The sequence below is a fragment of the Dendrobates tinctorius genome, unplaced genomic scaffold (genome assembly GCF_039654945.1).
Source record: "Dendrobates tinctorius isolate UK_male_01 unplaced genomic scaffold, ASM3965494v1 ptg000103l, whole genome shotgun sequence".
Lineage (NCBI taxonomy): Eukaryota > Metazoa > Chordata > Amphibia > Anura > Dendrobatidae > Dendrobates > Dendrobates tinctorius.
The window spans coordinates 12,470,191-12,497,224 of record NW_027361771.1 but is presented as its reverse complement, the minus strand read 5'-3'; the positions used below and the strand labels follow the sequence as shown (position 1 = coordinate 12,497,224).

At 43.5% G+C, this 27,034-nt stretch overlaps 1 protein-coding gene across 1 annotated transcript in view; it reads right to left on the bottom strand.

Annotated features, from left to right (window-relative positions):
• GAA (alpha glucosidase) overlaps positions 1-27,034 on the bottom strand; it is a 148,495-nt gene that overhangs the window by 22,179 nt on the left and 99,282 nt on the right. Inside the window, exons 11-16 of the mRNA XM_073588085.1 lie at positions 13,633-13,717; positions 5,842-5,959; positions 5,637-5,770; positions 5,398-5,549; positions 4,794-4,942; positions 2,053-2,194 (exon numbers count right to left, since the gene is read on the bottom strand). Coding sequence (XP_073444186.1) covers positions 2,053-2,194; positions 4,794-4,942; positions 5,398-5,549; positions 5,637-5,770; positions 5,842-5,959; positions 13,633-13,717 — 780 coding nt within the window. The remainder of the gene's footprint in view (positions 1-2,052; positions 2,195-4,793; positions 4,943-5,397; positions 5,550-5,636; positions 5,771-5,841; positions 5,960-13,632; positions 13,718-27,034) is intronic.

Here is a 27,034-nt window from a genome sequence, read left to right as displayed (position 1 = left end):
TTATGAAGGAGTCGGAGCTGGAGTCGGAGCCGGAGTCGGAGCCTGATAAAATCCAGGAGTCGGAGTCGCAACTGTGGCTTACCGACTCCACAGCCCTGGGTTCTGATAGCCTTTATTAAGTTATCCGTCTCTTCGATAGGGAAGCAGCTGCGACCTTCATCCGTAGAAAACGAGGAGCCGGATGACAGGCTGTGTCTGATGAAGAAGATCCGCTCTCCCTTTCACTAGGATCTGACTCGGGTTCCTTTCTTTTGGGTTTCTTATGCTTTCTGCTTTTTCCCCTGAAGGGTTTTGACGGTGTTCTCTACCTGGTGGGCAATTAGGGCTCTAAGGTCAGAAGCGAACCCTGGGAATTCCTTGCATATTGTATGTTCAATGCAGGACTGGCAGAGCCTTTTTTCCCCATGCCGTGGGGAGCTCCTCCTTACAAAGTGGGCAAATCTTGTGGTTGGATTTCTGTGTGCACTTCCTCCCCTATAAGAGGAGGACATGCCCTAATTACAGCATATACGTTCATGTAGTCCACTTACCCGCCAGACCGAAGAAGGATACCGAATCAGACGTGGGCCCCGGATCTGCACGCGGCTTGTCCTTTGGGACCCCTGTCCCCTCGGACTCCTTGCTGCGTCGGGACTCCGAACGGCTGCTGCTGCAGTGTCGCTGTGACTGCTCCTTGGTCTCCTTCTTACGGTGCTGCTGCGGTGACTTCCGTGGCTGCTGCTGGTGTCCTGTGTCTGAGGACACGTCCAATAGCTGCTGCTCTTCTGGCTCGGTGCTCATGGCTGCAGGTGACAGGCTGCATTATGCCCCCTGTGCGCTTTTAAGCCAAGTGAGGGGCAAATTTTCAAAAAAATTTTTTTCCTCCCTTGTACGCGCGCACCCGGCCAGCTGGTTTGCGAGGTCGCACTCTCCGCCCTACGCGTGCGCACCACCGTCGCTCCCAGTGGTGCATTGCGCAGGCGGTGGCGTCTCCCCCTGCCCTCTGGAGCGTGTGTAACGTCGCCGCTCCGCCCCGCGCGTGTGCACCACCGCCAGCTCCCAGTGGTGCATTGCGCGGGCGGCGGCATCTCCCCCGGCCTGCCGACCCCTGTGTGGCGTCACGCGCTCCGCCCTGCGCACCACCGCCGGCTCCCAGTGGTGCATTGCGCGGGCGGCAGCGTCTTCCCCGGCTGCCGGCGCGCGTGGGGGATACCTGCCCCCGCTGGCGCTCTCCCACCCCGGTACCTCTCCGGCCCAGGGCCGCTTCCGGCCGCCATCCTGAGGGAGGACGGGTCTTCTTGTTGCCGCCTCTCCCCCCCGCACACCCTGGAGGCCCGCTGACCCCAGCGGTAGCGCCTCGGGTAACCGCCCCAGCTGGGACAGGGGGCTCCCGCTGCCATCCTCCAGACTGGTCGGCCCAGGCATCTGGTAAGTCTGTAGGTTCCCTATGGGGACAGGAAACCAACTGATGCGGGTGAGAGGTACCGCCTTTTTATCGGTAGGTTTCCTGTCCCCGTGGGGCGGATCCCCTCTCTCCGTGGTGCCGTCATGGGGGAAGGAGAAAGTAAAATGTTCATTTTTTTCCTTCCACATTGCTTTAGTTCTTGTGAAATTGCTGGTCAACTTTTAACCCTTATAGCTACCTAACAAAAAAAAAATATATATATATATATGTTTCCAAAGTTGTGCTGATGTAAACTAGACATGTGGGAAATTGTTATTAACCATTTTGTGCGGGATGACTTGCTAATTTAATGGCACAAAAATTCAAGTTTGAAAATTTTTACAATTTTTGCCAAATTTCTGTTATTTCATAAATAAACGCATGTCATATCGAAGAAATTTTACCACTAACAAAGTACAATATGTCACGAAAAAACAAGCTCAGAATCAGTGGGCTCCATTGAAGCGCTCCAGAGCTACTGTATAACCTCAAAGAGACAGGGGTCAAAATTGTAAAAATTGGCTATGTCACTAAGGGGTTAATATCACTAACGGCTGTTTTCATGTTTCTGAACAGATTTTAATTAGCATACAATGTATGAAAGGAATATATTCCTAGGAGATGCTTACCGTTTGTAGTGCGTACCACGCTCCTGCAGGAAAGTATCCATTTACTTCAGTCTTTCCCTGCTCAAGGACTGGGGTGATCAGCAGTGCATCACCCCAAAGGAACTGACGGTCAATTGTCCACGTGTTTTGGTCAGTAGGAAACCTTGAAGAGACATACGGTAATCAAATCCTGATACACTGAGTAACAACTTTTTTGTATAGTTAGATTAAAGCATGCCTTTGAAACCAAACGAACCAAGTGCTGAGATTTTTAATTCCAAATACAAGTTTAGGGTAAATAAAAGAAAAATCCTCTTATTGATTTTTAGGAAGGTCACATTAAAACAGGGGACTCAAACCAAAACCGGGTTCAGGAGCCACAAAAAAAAACATTAGGGTGCAGTTCACATTTCTAAATTTAGGTTGGAGCTACATAACGCTTTGATAGAGATTAAGACAATACACTCTGCCCCTGAATACAGACAAGCAACACACCACTAATAGATAACTGGCTACTGTGCAATCCACAGTTCAAATTTTAAATAAATTGAATTAAATCAAGTTGTTAAAGCAGCACTCCTCCTCCTATCAAAATTTTTGTCCTCTTAATATATTGCAGTCATCATATTATACAGCACTGTGTACTTACAATTGCTCACTTTGTCCTTCTATCCAGTAAATTCTTCTCTTTTCTCTGCTCTATGTAAAAATAGGAAGTCTCTAGTCCCTACATTCATTATTCCCCTCTTCACCTACTGACCCAGCTGCTGCCTCCCCCTCCTGCCAGGGGCTTTTGCAGTGAGTGTAGAAACAGGAGGTCAATTTTGTTTGCACAAATCATCATAGAGGTTGGAAGGATTCAGCTAGTCAAGTTATTACCGTACAATTCTATGTTCTCTCACCAAACCAACCCAATTAATTGCAATTATATGTTCTTATTCCCTTATCTCACTAACATTACGCTGTGCAAAAAAAATAAAAAATAAGTCCCTTTCCTGTCCAATCCTCTGCAGCACAGCTTCCGTTCTCTTGTGGCCTGGTTTGCGCTAAATGACGCAGGCGACACAATGACATCAGAAAGATCTGGGTGGGAAGCCATAAATGATGGCAATGCATGGTACCAATGGAGACAATATGGCTACAGACACTATCCCAGGTTGCCCTCACAATCCATCCTTGGCTACGACAGAAAATGCATGTGGCCTGGGGGCTGCGTATTTGAGACCCCTGAATTAGAAGATCACAAATAGAATAGAGTACAGTTTTGAGAACCACTTTGTAAGAATGATGTAGGTGACCTGAAGAGGGTTCAAATCTCTGCAGGAGTTAAAAGATCTTAAGGGGTCATTTTTTTGTTATGTAAATGCATGCATTTTGAGCAAAACCACTTCTTTTTGCAGCTAGGTCTCATTAAAATATTGCACTATTAGCCTTCTGTGTTGCACTGACCGTTTCTGGCTGGAGAAAGGGATAACTAAAGCTGTGTCAGTGACTGCATTCTGATGGGGCATTTGGTCCTCATTTGCCTGTATTGTACGCTCAGCCAATTTATGACCACAGAAAAATTGATGTGGTTTGGGCTCATAAATGTGTCCATGTAAAACAAAAGAAAAAACAAAGAAACTGCACAGCAAGCTCTCGTCTCTTCCTTATTCTGGATGAGACTTGCCTATTTTACTCTACAGATAACGTCGGACTGGAGGGCCAAGAGCCCACCAGTAACCACTCCAGAGCCCCACTTTTCAGCTACATGCAAATGTGACATTATCCTCAATGACAAATTTAAATAAAAATTAACTTGGTAGATTGTTAACCCCTTTCCGACATGTGGCGTAAGGAAAATCAAAGTGAAGCTTATTATCGTGCCTTATGACGTGCAGTTCTTTCAAGCCTACATAGTATTGATGGCCTCTGGAGCCAAATGGTCAACTCCAGAGAATATGCACCTACTTCCAACTTTACACCTTTCATTGCGTCGTGCAACCCACACGGTATCTTCTTGTAGTAAAGGCTTTGTCACAGTAAGAGTACACTCAGAGTCATATATCAGCTAAATTTCATATGGAGCAGTAATACAACTGCCATCAATGCAAGCATGTCTTCTCGATGTCTTTGTTGCCAAAGGAAAAAAATACATATACCATAATATAATATATATATATGCGGGGGGCTCTGACGACTTTTTGTGAAAGGCCAGAGCCCCCACTGTTCCTTGGTTTCCTCCTGTGTGGTGTACTCCGGGAAAATGGCCCCGGGGGGAGACGCATGCACAGATGGAGAGCTCATCATCAAGATTTTGAAAGATGAGATTTCAGCGCTGAGATCTCATCTCCTAAGATCTTGATGCCGGGATCTCGATCTGTGCATGTGCTGCCCCCCCCCCCCCAGCGGCCATTTTACCCGGAGTACACCACACATGAGGACACCACAGAACTGCGGGGGCTCTGGCCTTTCACAAAATGTCGGCAGCGCCCCCCGCAGCACCGGAGACCCCGGCAGCAGAGCTGGAGACCCCTTCATCCCACCCTAGAGCAACGGTACTGATAAGGTATATACACATTATAAGACGCACCTCCATTTCCTCCCCAAATTTGGGAGAAAAAAAGTGTGTCTTATAATCCGTAGAATACGGTATGTAAATCGCATACTTGAGGTCACGCCCACCGCCAGAGATTCCGCACAGCGTGCAGTTTGAGGATTCACAAATCTGAAAAACACACACAAACACACCCATATACTTAAAAAAAAAATTAAAAACTTACTCAAGAAAGAGTGCACGAGCAACAGTCTCACCAAAACTGTGAGCCTTATGAAACAAGGTATAAAGATATGGTAGCAAGGAATATCGAATGTTTAAAGCATTCCTTATGGCATCCTGGGATTCTTTGCTAAAAACATACGGCTCTTGTGCCTGAAGGAAAAGGGAGAGGATATAACAATGACATTTCTTCAAAATTGAGCAAATCCAATATTTTGAAAAAGACAAAAAAAAAAAAAAGATGCAATAACAGCGATCAGAAAACTTTTCACATGTTATACAGAAAGCTTTGATTAGTTGGGTCTCAGCATCCATACCTCAACCAATCACTTCATGAAGGAGCAGAAGTAATCAACCAAGCTCTGCTTTCCTCTGAGGCAGAATTTGGGCTCATGGAGCGCCTCTTCAGTCTTAGAGAGGAGCTCCATTTGGTAAAGCACTTCCTTGGTTGTGGGGTTGTGGGTATCGCTTGGAGTCTCAGCACTTAGACCCCATGCAATTTTAGTAACAAACCAAACAAAAAGTAACATTAAAAAAGTAGCAATTTTAGTAACAAAAAGCAATACATGAGTACTACATTTCAGAAATGAGCACATTTATTTTCTTACCCGGGCATCATGACCGTTATGATTTCTCATAAATGGGTAAAAGGCACCAAGTTGACTCCATCGCACACACAGCTCTTCAGTTGTATCCCCATTAAAACCACATATGTCGGCTCCAACCAGAGGGATACCATACATATTGAAAAGCAATATGGCTGAAAAGTGAAAAAAATGACAAATATAGAAAAGAGATTGGCATCCGCTCTTATGATTATAGTAAAATTGTTCTATCCATATCCTACATGGCACTGAGTAGTAAAGCTGTTCCCAGGAACTTTCCACATCTCCTGTCCAATGACCTGCATAGTGACCATGACTGGAAAAAGTGGATCTAGATATCACAAAGGGACGTTTTCCCCGGATCTTCACCATGGCACTAGGAAAAAGCACAAAAGATATCAGTCATTAGATAAACATACAGTAGTAACATTTTATCTGTTCACTTACTGGTGGGATGCTATTGCCTCAGACAGTCCGTACAGATTGTGCAGGTTGTAATGAGAAGAGACGTGTTGCTGACTCGAAGCACAGATCGTAGCGCGTCGTAATGTACCGCCAACTACCGCTGAAAAAGTTAAAAAAAAAAAAAAAATCATACAGAGTGCTCAGTGACCACACAGTAAAAAAATCTACACATTTGGCCACAGTGTTTCATAGGAGATTAGAGATATGGAATAATAATAGTAATAATTTCAACAAACTACTTAAAAGGGGTTTTCCCCATGAACAAAGTACATTTTTCAAAAGATCTTTTAATAATAAGTTCCACAATTGAATGTGTAAAAACGTTCCTGTGCTGAGATAATCTTATAAATGTGCCCCTGCTGTGTACTGTGTAATGGCTGTGTCCGGCCGTGCAGGAACTTGGTCTGATCACATCACATGATGAGGTAAAAAGTGCTTACAAACTGGCAGGGAAATGTTTTACCTCACCAAAAGAATAAGCTGTGATCCAGTGCTGTGCTATCTGTATACTCTCTTCACAAGTGTGTCACGCCCTCCTGGGAGATCTGGGGTTAGGTGATCTTTACATACTGTGAATCGCAGCTCTTCCATTTAGCCTGTGTGTTTGGTTCCTCATATGAAATGGACTTCATTTTCTTTGGCACTGAAGAGGCTAACTATTTGTATATGCTGGTTAGAGACGTGCAGCTCCATCTTACAGCTGCTCCTTTCCCTCTCAATAAAACCTGGCCAGACCTTCTTATCCCCACCTGTGAAAGTTTTACTTCCTGGAGACTGAGAAAACGCTTTGGCTCCTCGCCCCCCAGGAGAAATCCAGCGAATTCTGCACTCCCAAATCAAATGCTTCCCTCCCTTCTTAGCCTCAGTATGCCTAAACAACATTTAGCATCCATATGTTTGGCATCTCTGTAGCGATGAGAGCCCACTTAACTTATGGGGGGCATATCTCCAGAAGCATGAGCTGGGCAAAATGTATGTGCACTATAATGTATGGGCATTACAACATACTGGAAACTACAATGGCAGATTTACATTTTTCACTCCACGTTCAGCAGAAATTGTGGGACACATTTTGGTGACATTTTAACCTATTTCCAGGGTGAAAGTGTAAAATTTGGGGCCAAAAACAAATTTATTGTGGTAAAAAAGTTTGTCTTCACTGCCCAAGGGTATGAAATTCTATGACACACCTGTGATCTCAATATGATCACTGCACCCTTAGATGAATTCATTGAGAGATGTAGTTTGTAAAATGGGGTGACTTATGGAGGAGTTCTGTCAATGTGACATGGCACCTGCACAACATAACAACCAAATCTGCACTACAATATGGCACTCCTTCCTTCTGACCTTTGTATTGATCCTCAAAACTTGTTTTTGACCATACTTCCGAGAAATTGTGTAACAAATTGTATTGTCCAATTTCCTCCATTATCTCTTCTGAAAATTTGGGGCAAAGCAACATTTTAGTGAATAAAAAGGTAATTTTCCAATTCTGTGAATTCCCTGAGGATGATAAATGGTCACTACATCCCTACATCAATTCCTCAAGACATCTTTCCAAAATGAGGTCACGTGTGGGGGTTTCTGTTTTTCCTTTTCCACGTCAGGGGCTCTTCTAAAAGTGACATGGTGTCCACTATCTATTCCAGCCAAAATTGCGCTCCAGAATTTAATTGGTGCTCCTTCCCTTCCGAGCCCTGACATGTGTTTAAACATTTACACAATATGTCCAAATAGTACCATAAAGCACTTCAATACAGAATTTTACCAAATAGTGGCAACAAATTATTGTATCAACCACAAAGAAGCGAACCACCTTTAATAAATTTAAAATATTCCTTTTATTGAGAAAATTAACAAATATTTAGTATGACCACATATACATAGATCCATAGAATTTATACCCACAAGAGGGCAGCAGCAGACCACTTCTAATAATTATTTGTTCATTCCAAAATATAATTAGAATTGGATCAATCCATAAAAGTACATCTATATATCATATAAGTAAACAGCACCCTAAAAAGAAAAAATTTAATAAATGTCCAAGAAAACACTTAGCGATTCGCATATCAAAGAAGGCCTATACGAAATTATGCGGGCAGGAAAGATTCCGCTCCTAATTAGACCACAGCATTTTAATAGCAAATCGCATGTGAAAAAAATGCCTGTACAAAGTTATGTGGGCGGGAATAATCTTGCTCCTAAGCTGACCCCAACGTTCTGACAGACAGCTGGCTAAAGACATACAAGGACATAAAAAGTATTTACCTAATAAGGTGCTGACAACCCGTGCTCCGATGCCAACCCCCGCACCCCGACGCGCGTTTCGCCCTTACTGTTTCTTCCGGGGCGTGGCTACATGTGGTTAGGGGAGGTTCTTTATATATCTAATGAACCAATCCCTGTCCGTATCTAAAACCATGCGACTCCTCGTCATGAATCGTCTGTCTCTATGGATACTGAATGCTTATCATTGACAGGCGCACAAGAAGTATCGGTAACAGAGAACTCTCATGGCGTATGCGCCCGTCATACCGCTCGTCTGTCGCGATAGATACCAGATGCTTCTTACTAACAGACGTATAAGAAAGGAAAGGAAATGCTGGTATTCCAAAGAGGCTCTATGGCGCATGCGCCCGTCATGCCACTCCATATGATTAAAAGCATACTTCCAATATAATTAGAATTGGATCAATCCATAAAGGTACATCTATATATCATATAAGTAAACAGCACCCTAAAAAAATATATTTAATAAATGTCCAAGAAAACACTTAGCGATTCGCATATCAAAGAAGGCCTATACAAAATTATGCAGGCGGGAAAGATCCCGCTCCTAATTAGACCACAGCATTCTAATAGCAAATCGCATGTGAAAAAAATGCCTGTACAGAATTATGCGGGCGGGAATAATCTTGCTCCTAAGCTGACCCCAACGTTCTGATAGACAGCTGGCTAAAGACAAATAAGGACATAAAAGGTATTTACCTAATAAGGTGCTGACAACCCGTGCTCCATTGCTAACCCCCGTGCCCCAACGCGCGTTTCGCCCTTACTGCTTCTTTCGGGGGCGTGACTCCTCGTCATGAATCGTCTGTCTCTATGGTTACTGAATGCTTATCATTGACAGGCGCACAAGAAGTATCGGTAACAGAACTCTCATGGCGCATGCGCCCGTCATACCGCTCGTCTGTCGCTATAGATACCAGATGCTTCTTATTAACAGATGTATAAGAAAGGAAAGGAAATGCTGGTATTGCAAAGAGGCTCTATGGCGCATGCTCCCGTCATGCCACTCCATATGATTAAAAGCATACTTCCAAGTCCACGCCCAGTAAAATGCACCGTAGATTACATGCTATCCACCAGTGGCACTACTTGGAAGTAACAGAAGTGCTGACAGGTATTGCATGCGTACCGCCTGGAGTCCCTCTATACTTCTATTCGTCATGAAGATGGTTTAAATTCAATTTGTTTATTCCTTAATTCTAGTTCCTTGGAAGCTTCTTTGAGTTAATACTGGTTCTATTAGAATTTGTATTGACTCATAATGTATTCATTTTCAATAATATCATCTATTTTCAATAATACCATCTATCTCCAATTGCAGGGTACTGCGATGGGGGCCATTTGTGCCCCCTCGTACGCAAATTTATTTCTTGGGACCTGGGAGAGGGATGTCTTCGGTGATGACCTCATCCAGGAAATGAACCATGTTCATAACTGGATGAGGTACATCGATGACATCCTCTTCTTTTGGGATGGTCCTATTTCAGGTCTCCATAAGATAATTGAACATCTTAATAAAAACAATCTTAATATCAAATTAACTTTCAAATATGGAAGAGAGATAGATTTCTTGGACATCTAGATGGCGATTGGAGATGATGGTTTTCTCAATACCAATGTATATCGTAAGGCCACGGCCACAAACTCTTTTTTGTCAGCTGATTCCTCCCATCCGGTTTCCACCATTCGTGGTATTCCATTGGGACAATTCCTATGAGCTAAAAGAATCTGCTCAAAGAATGATAATTTTGAAGAACAAGCTGTGGATCTCACTTGAAGATTTTTGGATAGGGGTTACAGCAAGATAATGATTAAAAGAGGTTACCGTACTTTTTGGACCATAAGACGCACTTTTTTCCCCAAAAATTTTGGGGGAAATTGGGGGGTGCGTCTTATGGTCGCAATATACTCACACTGGTGCAGGTGCGGCGTGGCTCTGTGGTGTGGTGGCGGCGGCGAAAAATTTGGGGAGCGTTTTATGGTCTGGTGCGTCTTATAGTCCGAAAAATACGGTATCTTCGAGCCTCTAAGACTCCACGCAATAAACTCTTATATTGTCCCTTTCCTTCCAAAAAAAACAAAGCCTGATGATCAAGTATGGTTTATATCAACTTATAGCAATAAATAGAATGAACTTAAAGATATGATCCGTAAACATTGAAATGTCTTGTTAGTGGATCCTACTCTATGTCAAATTTTGTCTAATCAGCCTTCTTTTGTGGCTAGGAGATAGGCAAATTTAAAAGATACTATGAACCAATGTCATTTTGAACCTAATAGGAAGAAAACTGGACTTGGAACGCCTAGCTTCTTTCCCCGTGGCCTCTGTAAAAGCTGTCTGAATCATCATGATCTACAGCCTTTTCTAATTTTGATGGATCACATCAGTTTGAAATGCGGAAGCACCTTAGTTGTAATTCCCAGGGTGTCATTTACCACGCCAGATGTCCATGTGGGAAAGTGTACATCGGATTAACCACCAGAGAAATAAAGGTAAGGACTAGGGAACATGTCAGGGATATAGAAAAAGCTGCCAATTGTGAAGATCTTTCTTCTATGAAGCCTATCCCTAGACATTTCAAATCTTTTCACAATTGTAATGCTAGAGGACTTGTGATCAAGGCAATTGATCAAGAGAATTTAGGTTCTCGTGGAGGACATCTGGGGAAAATTCTTGCCCGAGTAGAAAGTACTGTAGGTGGATCTACCGTCTGGGAACTTTGAGTCCCAATGATCTCAATGAGACATTGGGTTTTTCTGCTTTTCTATAAAAAAAAATAATAATAATAATAATAATAATCTTTATTTTTATATAGCGCTAACATATTCCGCAGTGCTTTACAGTTTGCACACATTATCATCAAATAATTAATAAGAACAATATTTTTGAGAGGTATTTTTATGGGTTAGGGTTTTATTAATTTTTTTAGGTTTATTTTAATTATTCATTATTAATAAAATAGATTTCTTTCTTTAGTTTTTAGAAAGTTCTTGTCCGTCCGTATGGTCTACTTATTCCATGTGATGTCTGGTGGTTATTATCAGAAGTAAGAAGAGTCCTGAAGAATACACTTTGAAAAAAATGGGAATATTTGCAATGTTATATTGTATTTTTTCTTTAAATATTTATTGTGTCACGGTATTTTTTGTATTAATTGTTAATTATATATGCATACTACAGTGTGCATTATTAATTCTATTCACTATATTCATTATATTTGTTTATGCACTATTTTGCACAGCAAATTATTATCATTAATAATTGTCACGATTTTGTAAATTATTTGATGGTTATATATATTATATATATATTCTAATTAATTGCACTTCATATTAATATAGTATAATGTTTTTTGTATTTTGAAGAGTTTATTATATTATTATATATTTTCTTTCAAAAGGCGTACCGGTACGCATGCGATACCTGTCAGCACTTCTATTACTTCCAAGTAGTGCCACTGATGGATAGCATGTACTCTATGGTGCATTTTACCGGGCACGGACTTGGAAGTATGCTTTTAATCATATGGAGTGGCATGACGGGCGCATGCACCATAGAGCCTCTTTGCAATACCAGCATTTCCTTTCCTTTCTTATACGTCTGTTAATAAGAAGCATCTGGTATCTATAGCGACAGATGAGCGGTATGACGGGCGCATGCGCCATGAGAGTTCTCTGTTACCCATACTTCTTGTGCGCCTGTCAATGATAAGCATTCAGTATCCATAGAGACAGACGATTCATGACAAGAAGTCACATGGTTTTAGATACGGACAGGGATTGGTTCATTAGATATATAAAGAACCTCCCCTAACCACATGTAGCAACACCCGGAAGAAACAGTAAGGGTGAAACGCACGTCGGGGTGCGGGGGTTAGCAATGGAGCACGGGTTGTCAGCACCTTATTAGGTAAATACTTTTTATGCCCTTGTTTGTCTTTAGCCAGCTATCAGAACGTTGGGGTCAGCTTAGGAGCAGGATTATTCCTGCCCACATAACTTTGTACAGGCATTTTTTTCACATGCGATTTGCTATTAGAATGCTGTGGTCTAATTAGGAGAGGGATCTTTCCCGCCCGCATAATTTTGTATAGGCCTTCTTTGATATGCGAATCGCTAAGTGTTTTCTTGGACATTTATTAAATATATTTTTTAGGGTGCTGTTTACTCATATGATATATAGATGTACCTTTATGGATTGATCCAATTCTAATTATATGTTGGATTGCGCAAATAATTATTAGAAGTGGTCTGCTGCTGCCCTCTTGTGGGTATAAATTCTATGGATCTATGCATATGTGGTCATACTAAATATTTGTTAATTTTCTCAATAAAAGGAATATTTTAAATTTATTAAAGGTGGTTCGCTTCTTTGTGGTTGATACAATAATTTGTTGCCACTATTTGGTAAAAATCATGTGTTTAAACAGTAGTTTTCTACCTTTCAGGGGTATTGGTGTACGGAGTTGAAATTGCAGAACAGATTTTGGGGCCCATTTTCTCCCGTTACCCTTGTGAAAATTAAAGAATTTGGGGCTAAAAGCAACATTTTTTCGGGAAAAATTTACTTTTTCATTTTCATGCCTCAACGATATAAAATTCTGAGAAGCATCTGTAGGTTCAAGGTGCTCACAACACCTCTAGCTAAGTTCCTTGTGGGGTGTGGTTTCCAAAATGGGGTCACTTGTAGGTGGCTATGCAAATGCGACATAGCGTCCGCCACCTATTCCAACCAATTTTAAGCTCCAACAGTCAAATAGTGCTCCTTCCCTTCCGAGCCCTACAGACCCCCAAATATTCGTTTTTTACATATATGGGGTATCTGCGTACTCAAGTGAAATTGCACAAGAAATTGTACGGCCAATTTCCTGTCACCCCTTTTGAAAACGCTAAACTTGGGGCAAAACTCAATTTTTCCATTTTTTTTTTCTTCTACACTGCTTTAATTCCAGTTAAGCCCCTAAAGGGTTCAAGAACTTCTTGAATGGGGTTTTTGAGGACTTTGAGGGGTGCAGTTTATAAAAGGGTGTCACTTTTAGATATTGTCTGTCAATGTGATGTGGTCCCTAAAAAAAAAAAAAAAATTGCTGATAAAGGTTTAACCCTTCTAACGTCTTAAAGAAAAAATAAAGTATCAAAAATAATGTAAAAGTAGACATGTGGTAAATGTTATTATCTATTTTGTGTGATACAACTACATAAGTTTTTTGTTAAATTTCTAATGTTTTCATAAATAAACGCAAATCGTATTGCCGAAAATTTACCACTAACATGAAGTAAGAAATGTGATGAAAATACATTCTCAGAATCCATGGGATCCATTGAAGCGTTCCAGAATTAGTACCACAAAGTGACACTGGTCAGAATTGAAGAAAAACTGGCCTGCTCAGGAAGGTGAAAACAGGCTCTGGGGTGAAGGGGTTAAAGGTTTTGTAGCTGATGACCATGAACTGAGTAGAATACACTATCAAAACTTACCTGGGACATATGGGGGGTTTTCAATATTGTTATCTGGGCAGTTGTCTACTGAACCTGGGACAAAGTTAGAAGGCTCATTCATATCCTGCAAAAGAAATTAAAGAATAGAACTCATGTGATTAAGACAAAACTGCAATGCCAGGCTCAGCCTCTGCTAAAAAGCGTGGCGCTGTGCTGCACAGAGCAATGCAAGCGCGTTTGTCAGGACGCCACCGTCCCTTTAACCTTAAGACCAGGCAATTTTTGCTTTGTTTCCTTTCGTTCTTTCAATAGCCATAACTCTTTGTTTTAACTTTTCCTTCTGCATAGCTGTATGAGGGCTTGTTATTTGGGGGACAAGTTTTAGTTGTTTATGGCACCATTTATTTTGCTGTATAATGTACTGAAAAAAGTGGGAGAATTTTTTTTTTTTTTTTTTTTTTTTTTTAAATGGGGTGGAAAAAAGGCAATTCTGCTAATGTTTCAATTTATTTATGTCACTAATTGTTAAAAAATAAATAAAAATGTATTTTCCAGCATATAAGACAATTTTTTAACCCCTGAAAATCTTCTTAAAAGTCGGGGGTCGTCTTATGCGCCGGGTGCAGACCAATCTCTGCATATAGTGGGGGAGTTGGTCCCGATGACGAAGGGAGGGGGCATCTCACAGGGAAGATGTAACTGGAGTTATCATCCCCCTTTTATCTCATTTGTGGCAGTGGTGCTATCTGCGGCTCTGTGCTGGGGGTCGGGAGCGGCTCTGTGCTGGGGGTTGGCGGTGGCTCCTCTTAGAGCCGCCACCGTCCCCCAGCTGCACAATGTCCTGTGTCGGGGCTCCGCTGGCATATCCCTAAAGCCCAGAGCCCCCCGCCAGCTCCACTGCTGCGATGTGGTGGCCTCCGGGAAAATGGCCGCTGGAGCCCGCGCAAGCTCAGATTCAGATCTCATCTCCCGAGATCTCGGGACAACATCTGAATCTGAGCTCACGCAGGCTCCGCATCGCAGCAATGGAGCTGCCGGGGGGCCTCCGGGCTTTGGGCATATGCTGGCAGAGCCCCGACGCAGGACATAGAGCCGCCGCCGCCGTCCCCCAGCTGCACAAAGAGGAGCCACTGCCAACCCCCAGCACAGAGCCCCCATGCTACACAAGAGGAGCCGCTGCCGAGCCCCAGCACAGAGCCACAGATAGCACCGCTGCCACCAATGAGGGGGATGATAACTCCAGTTACATCTTCCCTGTGAGACGCCCCCTCCCTTGGTCATCGGGACCACTCCCCCACTATATGTTGATTGCTCCGCACCCAGCGTATAAGAAGACCCCCCCGACTTTTATAAAGATTTTCTATTTTCACTGGAAAAGTTGGGGGGTCGTCGTATATGCCCAGTCGTCTTATATGCCGGAAAATACGGTAACTGGTGATCTTCTCCAGTTCAGTACCATTACTGTAATACCAGACATATAAGTTTTTATATACAAGAAGAGTAAGAAGTGTACTGTAGTCTCAGACTGGAGTACACTGACATTTTATTAATTAATTTTGTTGTTTTGACTGTGGTGAAGGGAACTTTTCTTCTAATCAGCGGCCTTTCAGACCTCTGGAAATACGGTATATGTATGAAGGCATTGTGATTAGGACATGGGGGATCTTGGTGTACGCTGGGGAAGTAAACTATCAACGCCTAACCATCACTGGACTGCAAACCTAAGCGAATTTATGGTACTTTACACACACTGTAGTTTCCAAATTATGAGCACACACGTCAATTCCACAGCAGCTCTGTCACCAGATTTCACACTACAAACTGTGTACATAATTAAATACACCTCTTCAACTTGATGATACTAATGTACTTACTTTTAAAATGCACTTCAGGATGACTGTCTAATCTTAATCCAATAGAATGTAAGTCCGCAAGGACAGGGTCCTCTCTCCCCTCTGTACCAGTCTGTCATCGTAAATTTGTTTACTGTAAACGATGTCTATAACTTTGTATGTAACCCCTTCTCATGTACATCACCATGGAATTAATGGTGCTATATAAATAAACAACAATAATAATAATCTTGATATTAACCCCTTAGTGACAGAGCCAGTTTGCAGCTTAATGACCAGGCCAATTTTTACAATTCTGACCACTGTCACTTTATAAGGTTATAACTCTGGAACGCTTTAACGGATCCCGCTGATTCTGAGATTTTTTTTTTTTATGACATATTGTACTTCATGTTAGTGGTAAAATTTCTTCGATATGTCTTGTGTTTATTTATGAAAAAACGGAAATATGGCAAAAACGTTGAAAATTTTGCAATTTTAAAACTTTACATTTTTATGCCCTTAAATCAGAGAGATGTATCACATAAATTTCTTAATAAATAACATTTCCCACAAGTCTACTTTACATCAGCACAATTTTGGAACCAAAATTTTTTTTTGTTAGGAAGTTATAAGGGTTAAAAGTTGACCAGTGATTTCTCATTTTTACAACAAAATTTACAAAACCATTTTTTTTTTTAGGGACCACATCATATTTAAAGTCATTTTGAGGGGAGTACATGACAGAAAATACCCAAAAGTGACACCATTCTAAAAACTAGACCCCTCAAGGTGCTCCTCAAAACCACATTCAAGAAGTTTATTAACCCTTTAAGTGCTTCCCAGGAACTAAAGCAATGTGGAAAGAAAAAATTAACATTTAACTTTTTCCTTGCAAAAAAATTTACTTCAGAACCAATTATTTTTTATTTTCACAAGTGTTAAAAGAGAAAAATCAACCACAAAATTTGTTGTGCAATTTCTCCTGAATACGCTGATACCCAAAATGTGGGGGTAAACCACTTTTTCAGCGCACAGCAGAGCTTGGAAACTAGACCCCCCATGGAACTTATCTAGATGTGTGGTGAGCACTTTGAACCCCCAAGTGCTTCACAGAAGTTTATAACGCAGAGCAGTGAAAATAAAATAATGGTCTGCGGGCGTCATGTTGCGTTTGCAGAACCCCTCATGTGCCTAAACAGTATAAACCCCCCACAAGTGACCCCATTTTGGAAACTAGACCCCTGAAGGAGTTTATCTAGATATGTGGAGAGCACTTTGATCCCCCAAGTGCTTCACAGAAGTTTATAGACGGAGAGCCGTGAAAATTAAAAATCATTTTTTTTCCTCAAAAATGATTTTTAGCCCGTCATTTTTTATTTTCCTAAGGGTAAAAGGAGAAATTTGACCACAAAAGTTGTTGTGCAATTTGTCCTGAGTACACATACCCCATTTGTGGGGGGGGAACCACTGTTTGGGCGCATGGGAGAGCTCGGAAGAGAAGGAGCGGCATTTTGGAATGCAGACTTTGATGGAATGGTCTGCGGGTATCATGTTGCTTTGGAGAGCTCCTGATGTGCCTAAACAGTATAAACCCCCCACAAGTGACCCCATTTTGGAAACTAGACCCCCCAAAGAGCTTATCTAGATGTGTAGTGAGCACTTTGAACCCCCAAGTTCTTCACAGAAGTTTATAACGCAGAGCCGTGAAAATAAAGTCTTTTTGCTTTCCACAAAAGTGATTTTTTTAGCTCCCAATTCTTTTATTTTCCCAAGGGTAACAGGAGAAATTAGACCCCCAAAGTTGGTAAATAGTGGAAACCCCTCAATTCTTGCTCCAACCCCAATCCCAACACACCCCTAACCCTAATCCCAATTCGCCCTAACCCTAATTCTAACCCTAACCCTAATTCCAACCCTAACCCTGCCCTAGCCCTAACCCTAATGGAAAAATGAAAAAAAAAAAAATTTCTTTATTTCATTATGTTTGCCTAACTAAGGGGGTGATAAACAGGGGGGGGGGGGGGGGGGGTATTTTTTTATTTTTTTTATTTTGATCACTGTGATAGTTTGTCATAGTGATCAAAATGGGTGCGATCACATCAGAGGAAGGAGAAAATAAATGCAAAATTGTGGCTTTTTTTTGCGATCGCCGTTATAGGGTTAATAACGGCGATCGCAAAAGCGGGTCGGTAAAAACCGACCCAATTCATGTTCTCTGGGGTCTCGGCTACCCCCGGCAGCCGAGACCCCGGAAAAAAATCAGACACTGGGGGGCGCTATTTCCTTTCTCCACAGCGCCGTGAATTAACGGCGCTGTGGTTTAAGTGGCCTTAATTACCGCCGTTAAAAGGCGTATCGGCGGTCGTTAAGGGGTTAAGATTCACATTTTGATGTGTCCAGCTATAAAATTAAATAGTTTATGGGCCCAGATGTATTCTGTGTCCGCTGCAGCTTGTACTGAGCCATGAGAGATCTCAGCAGGGAGGAGAGGCACTGAGGATCCATTAGACTAAGTGGAGGTATATTTAGCTACACTTTCATACAGGCTTATACAATCATTGTTACATAGATTTGGCATGTAGAGTACCATAATCAGGTCAATGAGATGTATTTAGTTACATATGCCATTTTCATTTAAACAGATGGCCCTTATGCTCACATCTGTATTTTGTATGGTGACCTCTGGGATCATTTTACAAGTTAGGTTGTATTTTTTAAAAAATAGATGCCATGCTTTTCTTGGACATAGATTTTTGTGGATATTGGGGGATGGCTACTAGGTTATGTTTTGTTAAACCACAGCAACATAAAAATAGTATGCAATAGCATTGAAGGGGATGTCCGTCTTCCTGAATACCCATTTTACAAACTACTTGTATTTGCCTTGAAATAATTCAGAAGCATTTTTCTTTCTTGTGGCACTCATCTATTATTACTTGTAAAAATGTATAAAAAAAATTGACCACTTTAGTATGTTATATAGAGATGTATCCTGCTGACTGTATCACATTGTGTAGGCACGCACCTCTTCCGAGAAATGAAAATGGTAACAACCATTTCCAAATGGCATAATAGTGGAGTTAGGCTATGTGCACATGTTGCGTAATTGCCGCGGAAATTTCCACGGGAATTCCGTAATTCCATTGGGCAGGAAATGTGCGAGAAAACCGCATTTTAATTCCAGTCTATTTCCTGCGGAAAAACTAGCGATTTGCAAGCGTAATTAGCTTGCAGAATGCTAGCGTTTTCCAAGCGATCTGTAGCATCGCTTGGAAAACCGATTGACAGGTTGGTCACACTCGTCAAACATAGTGTTTGACAAGTGTGACCAACTTTTTACTATTGAGGCCGCCTATGCGGCATCAATAGTAAAAGACAGAATGTTAAAAATAATTTAAAAAATGAAAAATCGTGTTTTTCTCACCTTCCGACGTCCCGTGCAGCGTCCCCGATCATCGCGATACTCCCGGCAGGTCCCGTTCCCAGTGATGCATTGCGACAATGATCTTTGATGACGTTGCGGCCTCGCGAGACCGTGACGTCATCAAAGGTCATTGTCGCAATGCATCACTGGGAACGGGACCTGCCGGGAGCATCGCTGAGGCCTGGTGACGCTGCGAGGGACATCGGAAGGTGAGAATATGACGATTTTTTTTATTTTAATTCTATTTTTTACAGGGATATGGTACCCAGAGCCCGGAAGACAGTCTCCTCTCCTCCACACCGTGGGTACCATCCGCAAATGTTCTGCTTACTTTTCGCATGGTGGGCACAGCCACATGTGGAAAGTAAGCAGAACAATGCATTCCTATGTGTGCGGATTTTCCCGCAATTCCGCACAAATAATGAGCATGCTGTGTATTTTACCGCGATGCAACTCCGCCGTGGAAAAATATGCAGCATCAGCTCAGCATGTGCGGAATCACGTCCCGACGCAAAAAAAAAACGCTACATGTGAACACAGCCTTACACTTCCTAAATTATGAGAACAGACACATTAGAAATGCTATGTAACTACTTCTGGACTGCTTAAAGACTTTATACTTCCAGGTAATCCATACTTTACTCTGCACTGATGTTTTAAAACACAAGTGCATAGTGTGGGGAGCTGGCTTTCAGACACAGCCAGACTCCCTAGAGCAGGGGTGGGGAACGTCCAGCCCGCGGACCGCCATATCATTTTGTGCGGCCCGCAGCCACTTTCCCTATTTTTTGGCCGCGGGCCCTTTAAGAATTGCGTGCTGTATTTTGCCGCGCTATTTAATAGCAGGAGCTCGAAGGTGATTGGTTGACGCCTCCGAGCTTTCCTTTTGGCTGAGCGGAAGGATGCGTCAGGCGCCACGTCTGCAGCGGCCAAAGTGAAGTGAGAGAGCGGCCGAGAGGTAAAGAGGGGCAGCGGCAGACGCCAACGGAGAGGTGATACGTGATGTCTACCGGTGAGTTGCGGTCACACCGAACTGTGCGTGGGTTTGTGACGTGGGACGAAGCAGTGCGACAACACCAACATGTCCCCGGGGGTAAATAATCTTCTCTCGCGCTCAAGGGACTATATTGGGGCTTATTAGGAGTAGTAGTCCCATTAGACCCTTGCGGTGCGGCTCCAGGTGTCTGTGAGGGACTGAGTCAGTGGGGAGACTCCTGCGGTGCCGGCTCCAGGTGAGGGACAGTTATAATCCGGCTGCAGCAATAGACACGGGGGCTGCATTGTCAGCAAGCCTGCACCAGGGAGACGCCAGACTCCACGCACAGGAACCAACCCCTACAGGAGTTGCTGCCCTCCCCCGCTCCATCCACTGCTGAGCGAGATAGCAGAGCTGAAAGTGTCACGTCCTCCTGGGCGGCTGCAATGTGCAAGGTAATCACGTTACCTCAGGCCCCATCTACCCCCCATGTGCTGTATACATCATGCCCCATGTACCCCCCCATGTGCTGTATACCTCAGGCCCCATGTACCCCCCATGTGCTGTATACCTCAGGCCCCATGTACCCCCCATGTGCTGTATACCTCAGGCCCCATGTACCCCCCCATGTGCTGTATACCTCAGGCTCCATGTACCCCCCCATGTGCTGTATACCTCAGGCTCCATGTACCTCCCCCATGTGCTGTATACATCATGCCCCATGTACCCCCCCATGTGCTGTATACCTCATGCCCCATGTACCCCCCATGTGCTGTATACCTCAGGCCCCATGTACCCCCCATGTGCTGTATACCTCAGGCCCCATGTACCACACATATGCTGTATACTTCAGACCCCATGTACCACCCATGTGCTGTATACCTCAGGCCCTAGAAATGGGGTTAATCAGCAGGTTAGTAGCGTTCTGAACCTGCCTGGCTCCTGCATATGAAACCCCACTGCTGGGAGGAAATGACCTCTAAATGCCCCGTCAGTAGGAGTTATTTTAATGTTTGAATAAATATAGTTGGCTAATGTTTAAGTTATTAATGAGTGATGAGTGAGTATACTCGTTGCTCAGGCTTTCCTGAGCATGCTCGAGTGTCCTCCGAGTATTTTGGCGTGCTCGGAGATTTAGTTTCTGTCGGCACAGCTGCATGATTTATGGCTGCTGGACAACCTGAATACATGTGAGGAATGCCTGTTTGTTAAGGAATCCCCCACATGTATTCAGGCTGTCTAGCAGCTGCAAATCATGCAAATGCATCGACAGAAAACCCGAGCAACGAGTATACTTGCTCATCATTTTTTTTTTTAAATTCGTTTATTGAACCATTAGCAGTTATATAATACACACATTTAGTACAAAATGTTAAGCGTGGTACATAGTATATATATATATGCTCAAGTAACTGAGAACGTGAAGCATAATATGGGCAACAATTGTGTGTGAATAAAGCAGACATAATCAAGTGAATCACAGTAGTGTTGTGTTATTGTACCAGTAATAAAAACCTGCCTGGCTTCTAAACCTACCTACATCTACCAAATCGTAAACAGTTCCGCAGCCTACTTCTATACAAGAAACGGTTTACTGTGCAACTTCCCCGCTCCGCAAAGTGAGGTGAGAGGAATTCCACCTCTCCCAAATCTTTTTGAATTTACCCGGGCATCCTCTATTTTGATACAGTGTACGTTCACATGGGATAATCGAGTTTACCAGAGTGATCCAGGACCCAAGAGAAGGGGGTGAATTCCCCATCCACCGTAATGCAAGTATCTTCCGTGCCATGAACAGTGTTTCCCGTAGAAAAATCCCCACATAATGACCCCAGGCCTCCTCATCCCACACTCCAAACAGACAAATCAGTGGCTCAAGGGGAACTGGGGTATGTACCAAGGATGTTAATAAAGATGTCACCTCCCTCCAGTATTGCGCAGCAACAGGACAGCATCAGATCATATGAATAAAATCTGCACCTATTGAGTGACATCTCAAACATTCCGATGACAGGTACCGGCCCATCTTTGAAAAGCTGATCTTAGCTGTAAATAGCAAAAAAATTGGGATCTCAGGACTCCACGATTAACTTGTAATTGCTCAAAGGATACCAATTTTCCATGATCATATAGATCACCTATCGTCGAGACACTGTATTGAGCCCAAAACTCAACGGATGGATGTCTAAGTAGCACCGGGAAAGTCATTATTCCATAGGGGCATTTCAGCTATAATAACCCCAAATCTAACCACCCCCCTAATTTGTCTCCATATCGATCGTGCCAGACGAAGCAGGGGTAACAGTTTCGAGACATTTATTTTCCTCATTTCCAAAAAACCCAGTGGGCAACCAATCCCTGCAGCGTGAAGTAGATAGTTCTCAGAATTCGGAAGCTGGCCTCCAGGCATCCATGTACTTATGGCCTTGGCCTGACCAGCCAAATAATATAAAAAGAAATCGGGTAACGCTGCCCCTCCTCCCCTCTTGGGCCTCTGTAGAGTGGCTAGTTTAAGTTTAGGCCTGGCTTTCCCCTAAATAAAGGATGTGGTTTGGTAATTTAAATTAGCAAAAAAGGATTTGGGCACCACCACCGCACTATGCTGAAGAAAGTAGCTAAGCTTGGGGAGTAATATTTTAATTAAATTAATACGTCCGGCTACAGACAGTGGAAGTTTGCCCCAGATCGCGAATTTACTCCTGACCATTGGTTGTATATTGAGCTGCAGGTCAAATTTACCACCCTGAGAGATATGAACACCCAAATATTTAAAACTAGTTACAATGGGCAGTAAGGAGAGAGTCTCAAGTCGTGGCATTGGAGTGTGGGAAAGAGGCATTAAAGCAGACTTCTCCCAATTTATGTATAGGCCAGAATATCTACTGAAATTATTTATGGTAGTGATCACTGTTGCCAGGGTCTCTTCCGCTTTGTCCATAAATATCACCATATCGTCAGCATATACGTAGGCCTATGGTATCTATCCGAGCCGCTATTTCTATACCAGCAATATTAGGGGAGGATCTTATACGTATTGCCAGCGCCTCACTAGCAAGAGCAAAAAGGGCCGGGGAAAGGGGACACCCCTGACAAGTTCCCCTATGTAATGAGAATGGCTCAGATATGGAGTTATTTACAATAACCAGGGCCTTGGGCTTCATGTATATAACATTAACCCATTTTTGGAATCTTTCACCGAATCCATACCTCTGTAAACATGCACGGAGAAAAGGCCATTCAAGAAAGTCAAAGGCCTTGGCCGCATCCAGCGATGCCAATGCCCATTCATTATCTGGTACCAGAGAGCTATATTGGACCACTGACTGTACTCGTCTGATATTTATGGAACTACTGATTCTCGGCATAAAACCCGTCTGATCAGGGTGTACAAGATCTAATATGATTGAATTTATTCTTTTGGCTAACATTTTTGTAAAAATTTTATAATCCACATTTACTAATGATGTAGGCATAGAATCATAGAATCGTAGAGTTGGAAGGGACCTCCTGGGTCATCTGGTCCAACCCCCTGCTCAAAGCAGGATTCGCTAAATCATCCCAGTCAGATGCCTGTCCAGCCTCTGTTTGAAGACTTCCATTGAAGGAGAACTCACCACTTCTCGTGGCAGCCTGTTCCACTCATTGATCACTCTGTCAAAAAGTTTTTTCTAATATCTAATCTGTCTCCTCCCATTCAGTTTCATCCCATTGCTTCTAGTCTTTCCTTGTGCAAATGAGAATAAAGTTGATCCTTCTACAATGTGACAGCCCTTTTGATATTTGTAGGCAGCTATTAAGTCTCCTCTCAGTCTTACGATCCACAGTCTACAGGATCCTTCCCCTCCTTTTTAAGAACTATTATATTGGCCTCATAAAAGGACTCCGGCATGCATCCCCCCTCCCAAATCCCACGAAACACTATCAACAAAAGGGGTGCCAGTATATCCTGATATTTCCTATATAGTTCCACAGGAAATCCATCCGGCTCAGGGGCCTTCCCAGAGGCCATGTCTTTTATGGCATCCTCTACCTCCTCCAGAGTAAACTCTGCATCCATAAAGGCAGGGAAGGACTTAGCTTAGGAAATTCTATATCTAACAAATAATTTAAACACTCCAGGCCATCCCCATCAGTCTTAGAATTGTACAATGAACCATAATAGTCAGAAAAACATTTTAGTATCTCTTCAGTTGAGGAAACCACAGTACCATGTGAGTCACGAACCTGTAGAATTGTATTAGTAGCATTATGCTGTCGTACTAAGTATGCCAGAAATTTACTCGCCTGATTCCCCATTTCAAAATAAGACTGACGGGCAAAGAATAATTTACGTTTCGTTTTAGTGTCAGAGTATTGAGCATATAGCCTTTGAGCGGTCAGCCATTCTACCATGTTACTGTTAGTTTGATCCAATATATAGGCTGCCTCCGAATCTTTCAGACGTTGCTCCATTTCGCCATCCTCTTTCGATGTCACTCGCTTAATATGAGAAATTGTAGAGGATAAGCAACCCCGTAAGTATGCTTTAAGAGCATCCCAGAATACATTGATATTTCGAGGTTCGAGGTGGGACGAGACGAAGCAACGTAATTGATCTATCGTTCTATCAGGGGATGTTATCAACTTCAGCCAAAAAGGGTTCAACTTCCATGTTATCCTATTAGTCAATGGCCCAAATTTAAGTTTGAGAATAACTGGACTATGATCCGAAATTCCTCTACTTCCATGTTTAATATCATCCACCCACGCCGCCAGACCACTAGACCCAAAAATGTAGTCTATACGAGGCAGAGAGCGCTTAGTGGAGGAATTTCAAGTATACTCCCTTGTCTCTGGATGACGCACCCTCCATAGATCTAGCCACCCACTACCCGTCATGAATTGTGACAGTTGGGATGTGCCCGGGGGGAGAACCCCACCCTATATTCCATCACCCAGTCTCAATTTATCCAAATGGCTATTCATGACTAAATTGAAATCTCCCATACTGTTGACATGTGCGTCTGGGTAATTCAAAGCAAAGCTCAATGCCTTCTGAATAATTGATATATTAGCCGGAGGGGAATTATAAATACAAAGGATGACATATTTCTGAGAATTAATCAACGCATGCACAAACACAAATCGACCCTTGGGGTCTTTCCGGGCCTCCCTAACCTCCCACCGAATATCCTTATGAACCAATAGTGAAACTCCCGTTGAGTAGCTGGTGTGAAAAGCATGTATAAACCATTGCACCCACGGTTTCTGTATCCACTGAACCGTATCTCTGGTCAAATACGTCTCCACCAGAGCCACAACGTGAGGACGGTAATGTCTAATTTGGGAGAACACTTTAATTTTTTTTCGAGGGCTTTTTATGCCTCTTACATTCCAGGTCATACAAATCAGCTCAGAACACATTCTCGTTTATCGGGATATAATGCATGATGATGCCTGAACCAGGTGCAGAGAACCCACACAAATAGCAGAATTTGACATAGGCTGCGGCCTCTATCTAAACAATTATAAAAAGTAAAACTTTTGAAAAAGAAAAGGCAAAACAGGAACCTAGTAACATAGGCGTACAGTCTTACGCCCCCATCAAAAGATAAACAAGGGGATACCATCACTGTATACAGCGTCCGGTATAGCTGGCATCTGGGAACTCGCCGAGAGAGCTCCAATTAGACCATTAATTGAGAGGATCCAAGTTAACAGCTGCAACATTAGGAATCTTTGGCTACGATCCCATAGGGGATCCTCTGCGATTCAGTTGCCTCCGCCGGATCTGTAAAAAATACGGAGGAGCCTTCATGGGCAATCCGGAGCCGGGCCAGATATATCATCGAATATATAATGTTCCTGTCCCTGAGCCGCTTCTTGACCTCGAAGAATTGTGCCCATTGCTTCTGCAGTTCCATAGAGAAATCCAGAAAGATGGAAACGACAGCATTGTTGAACTTGATAGGACTTTTCAGGCGTGCGAGACGCAGAATGGTATCTCTGTCTTTGCAATTGAGCAGGCGTGCCAGGAATGGCCGGAGGCAGGGGTCTTGTGGGGACCCTGTGAGCTCGTTCAACAGCGAACATTGAGGAGAATTCAACCCCCAAGGAGGTCTTAAGCCAATCTTCCAGAAACTGCTCAGGATGCTGACCTTCCGAGCGCTCAGGCAGTCCAACAATACGGATATTATTCCGGCGCATTCTATTTTCCAAATCATCCGCTTTCTGCTTCCTAGCATTCATGGAGCCCGCCACCTTCGTTAATTTAGCCTCCATGGGTGTAATGGTATCTTCCACCTTGGACACTCTTGTCTTCACCTCCATAATACGTCCCCTCATAGCCTGCATATCCTGACGGAGTCTCCCCACCTCCGTATGAACATCCTCAATTTTCTCCGTCAGGGATGTCCTGGTCAATGAGATAGTCTGCGTCAACTGCTTTGATGCTTGTTTAAGGGTCAATTCCTCCTGTTCCATCTCCTCTTCACCCCCAGAATGGCGATTTTTGCACTGAGCTTGAGAGGATGTGCTCCTATTATGTCACGCACTTTCAGCGGGGTCAGCTCTAGCAAATTCCTTCAGTTTTTCCGCCACTCCTGACCCTTTAAGTCGGCTCATGATTGTCCCGCTAAACCGCACTGCAGACAATTAAAACGCGTAATCCAGGTATTGCCCACTACAGATGGGAATCGCAGCGGGGCTGGCAACAGTTAATTGCGGATTAGACCACCGAGGGACGCCAGAGGGATTATAAGGATGGTAGCCAGGTACTGTCCAGATCTGAATGACCCGGGGAGGGAGGAGGAACCCCGCAGAGGCAGCTGCAGTGGGGAAGGGCGCACAGAGCCTCCCCTGGTAATGGCGCCAACCGGCACAGTGAGCCAATAGATGAAGAGGGATATCACGCAGGGCCCGTTTTTCCAGGGCACTCACCGCGCGCCCCCTCAGATTGCATGCCGGTTTTCTTCACTGCCCGGCGGCGGTGCAGCAATGGAGGTCAGCGCTGCAGCTCTCAGCAGCTGAGCTGCGGGCCCAAGATGGCCGCCGCCTCGTGGGGAGACCAGCCGTCCGCTTCTATCTCTTCTGCCGCCCGCTCCCAGAAGCCTTCCTCCAACCTGCCACGGAGTGTCCAGGGGTCCCGGTGTCCAAGGGGGTCCAGGTAGCCATGAGTGCGCTGTCAGGAAGAGGTCCAGAGGTCAGGATCTTACAGGGTGGTGAGGA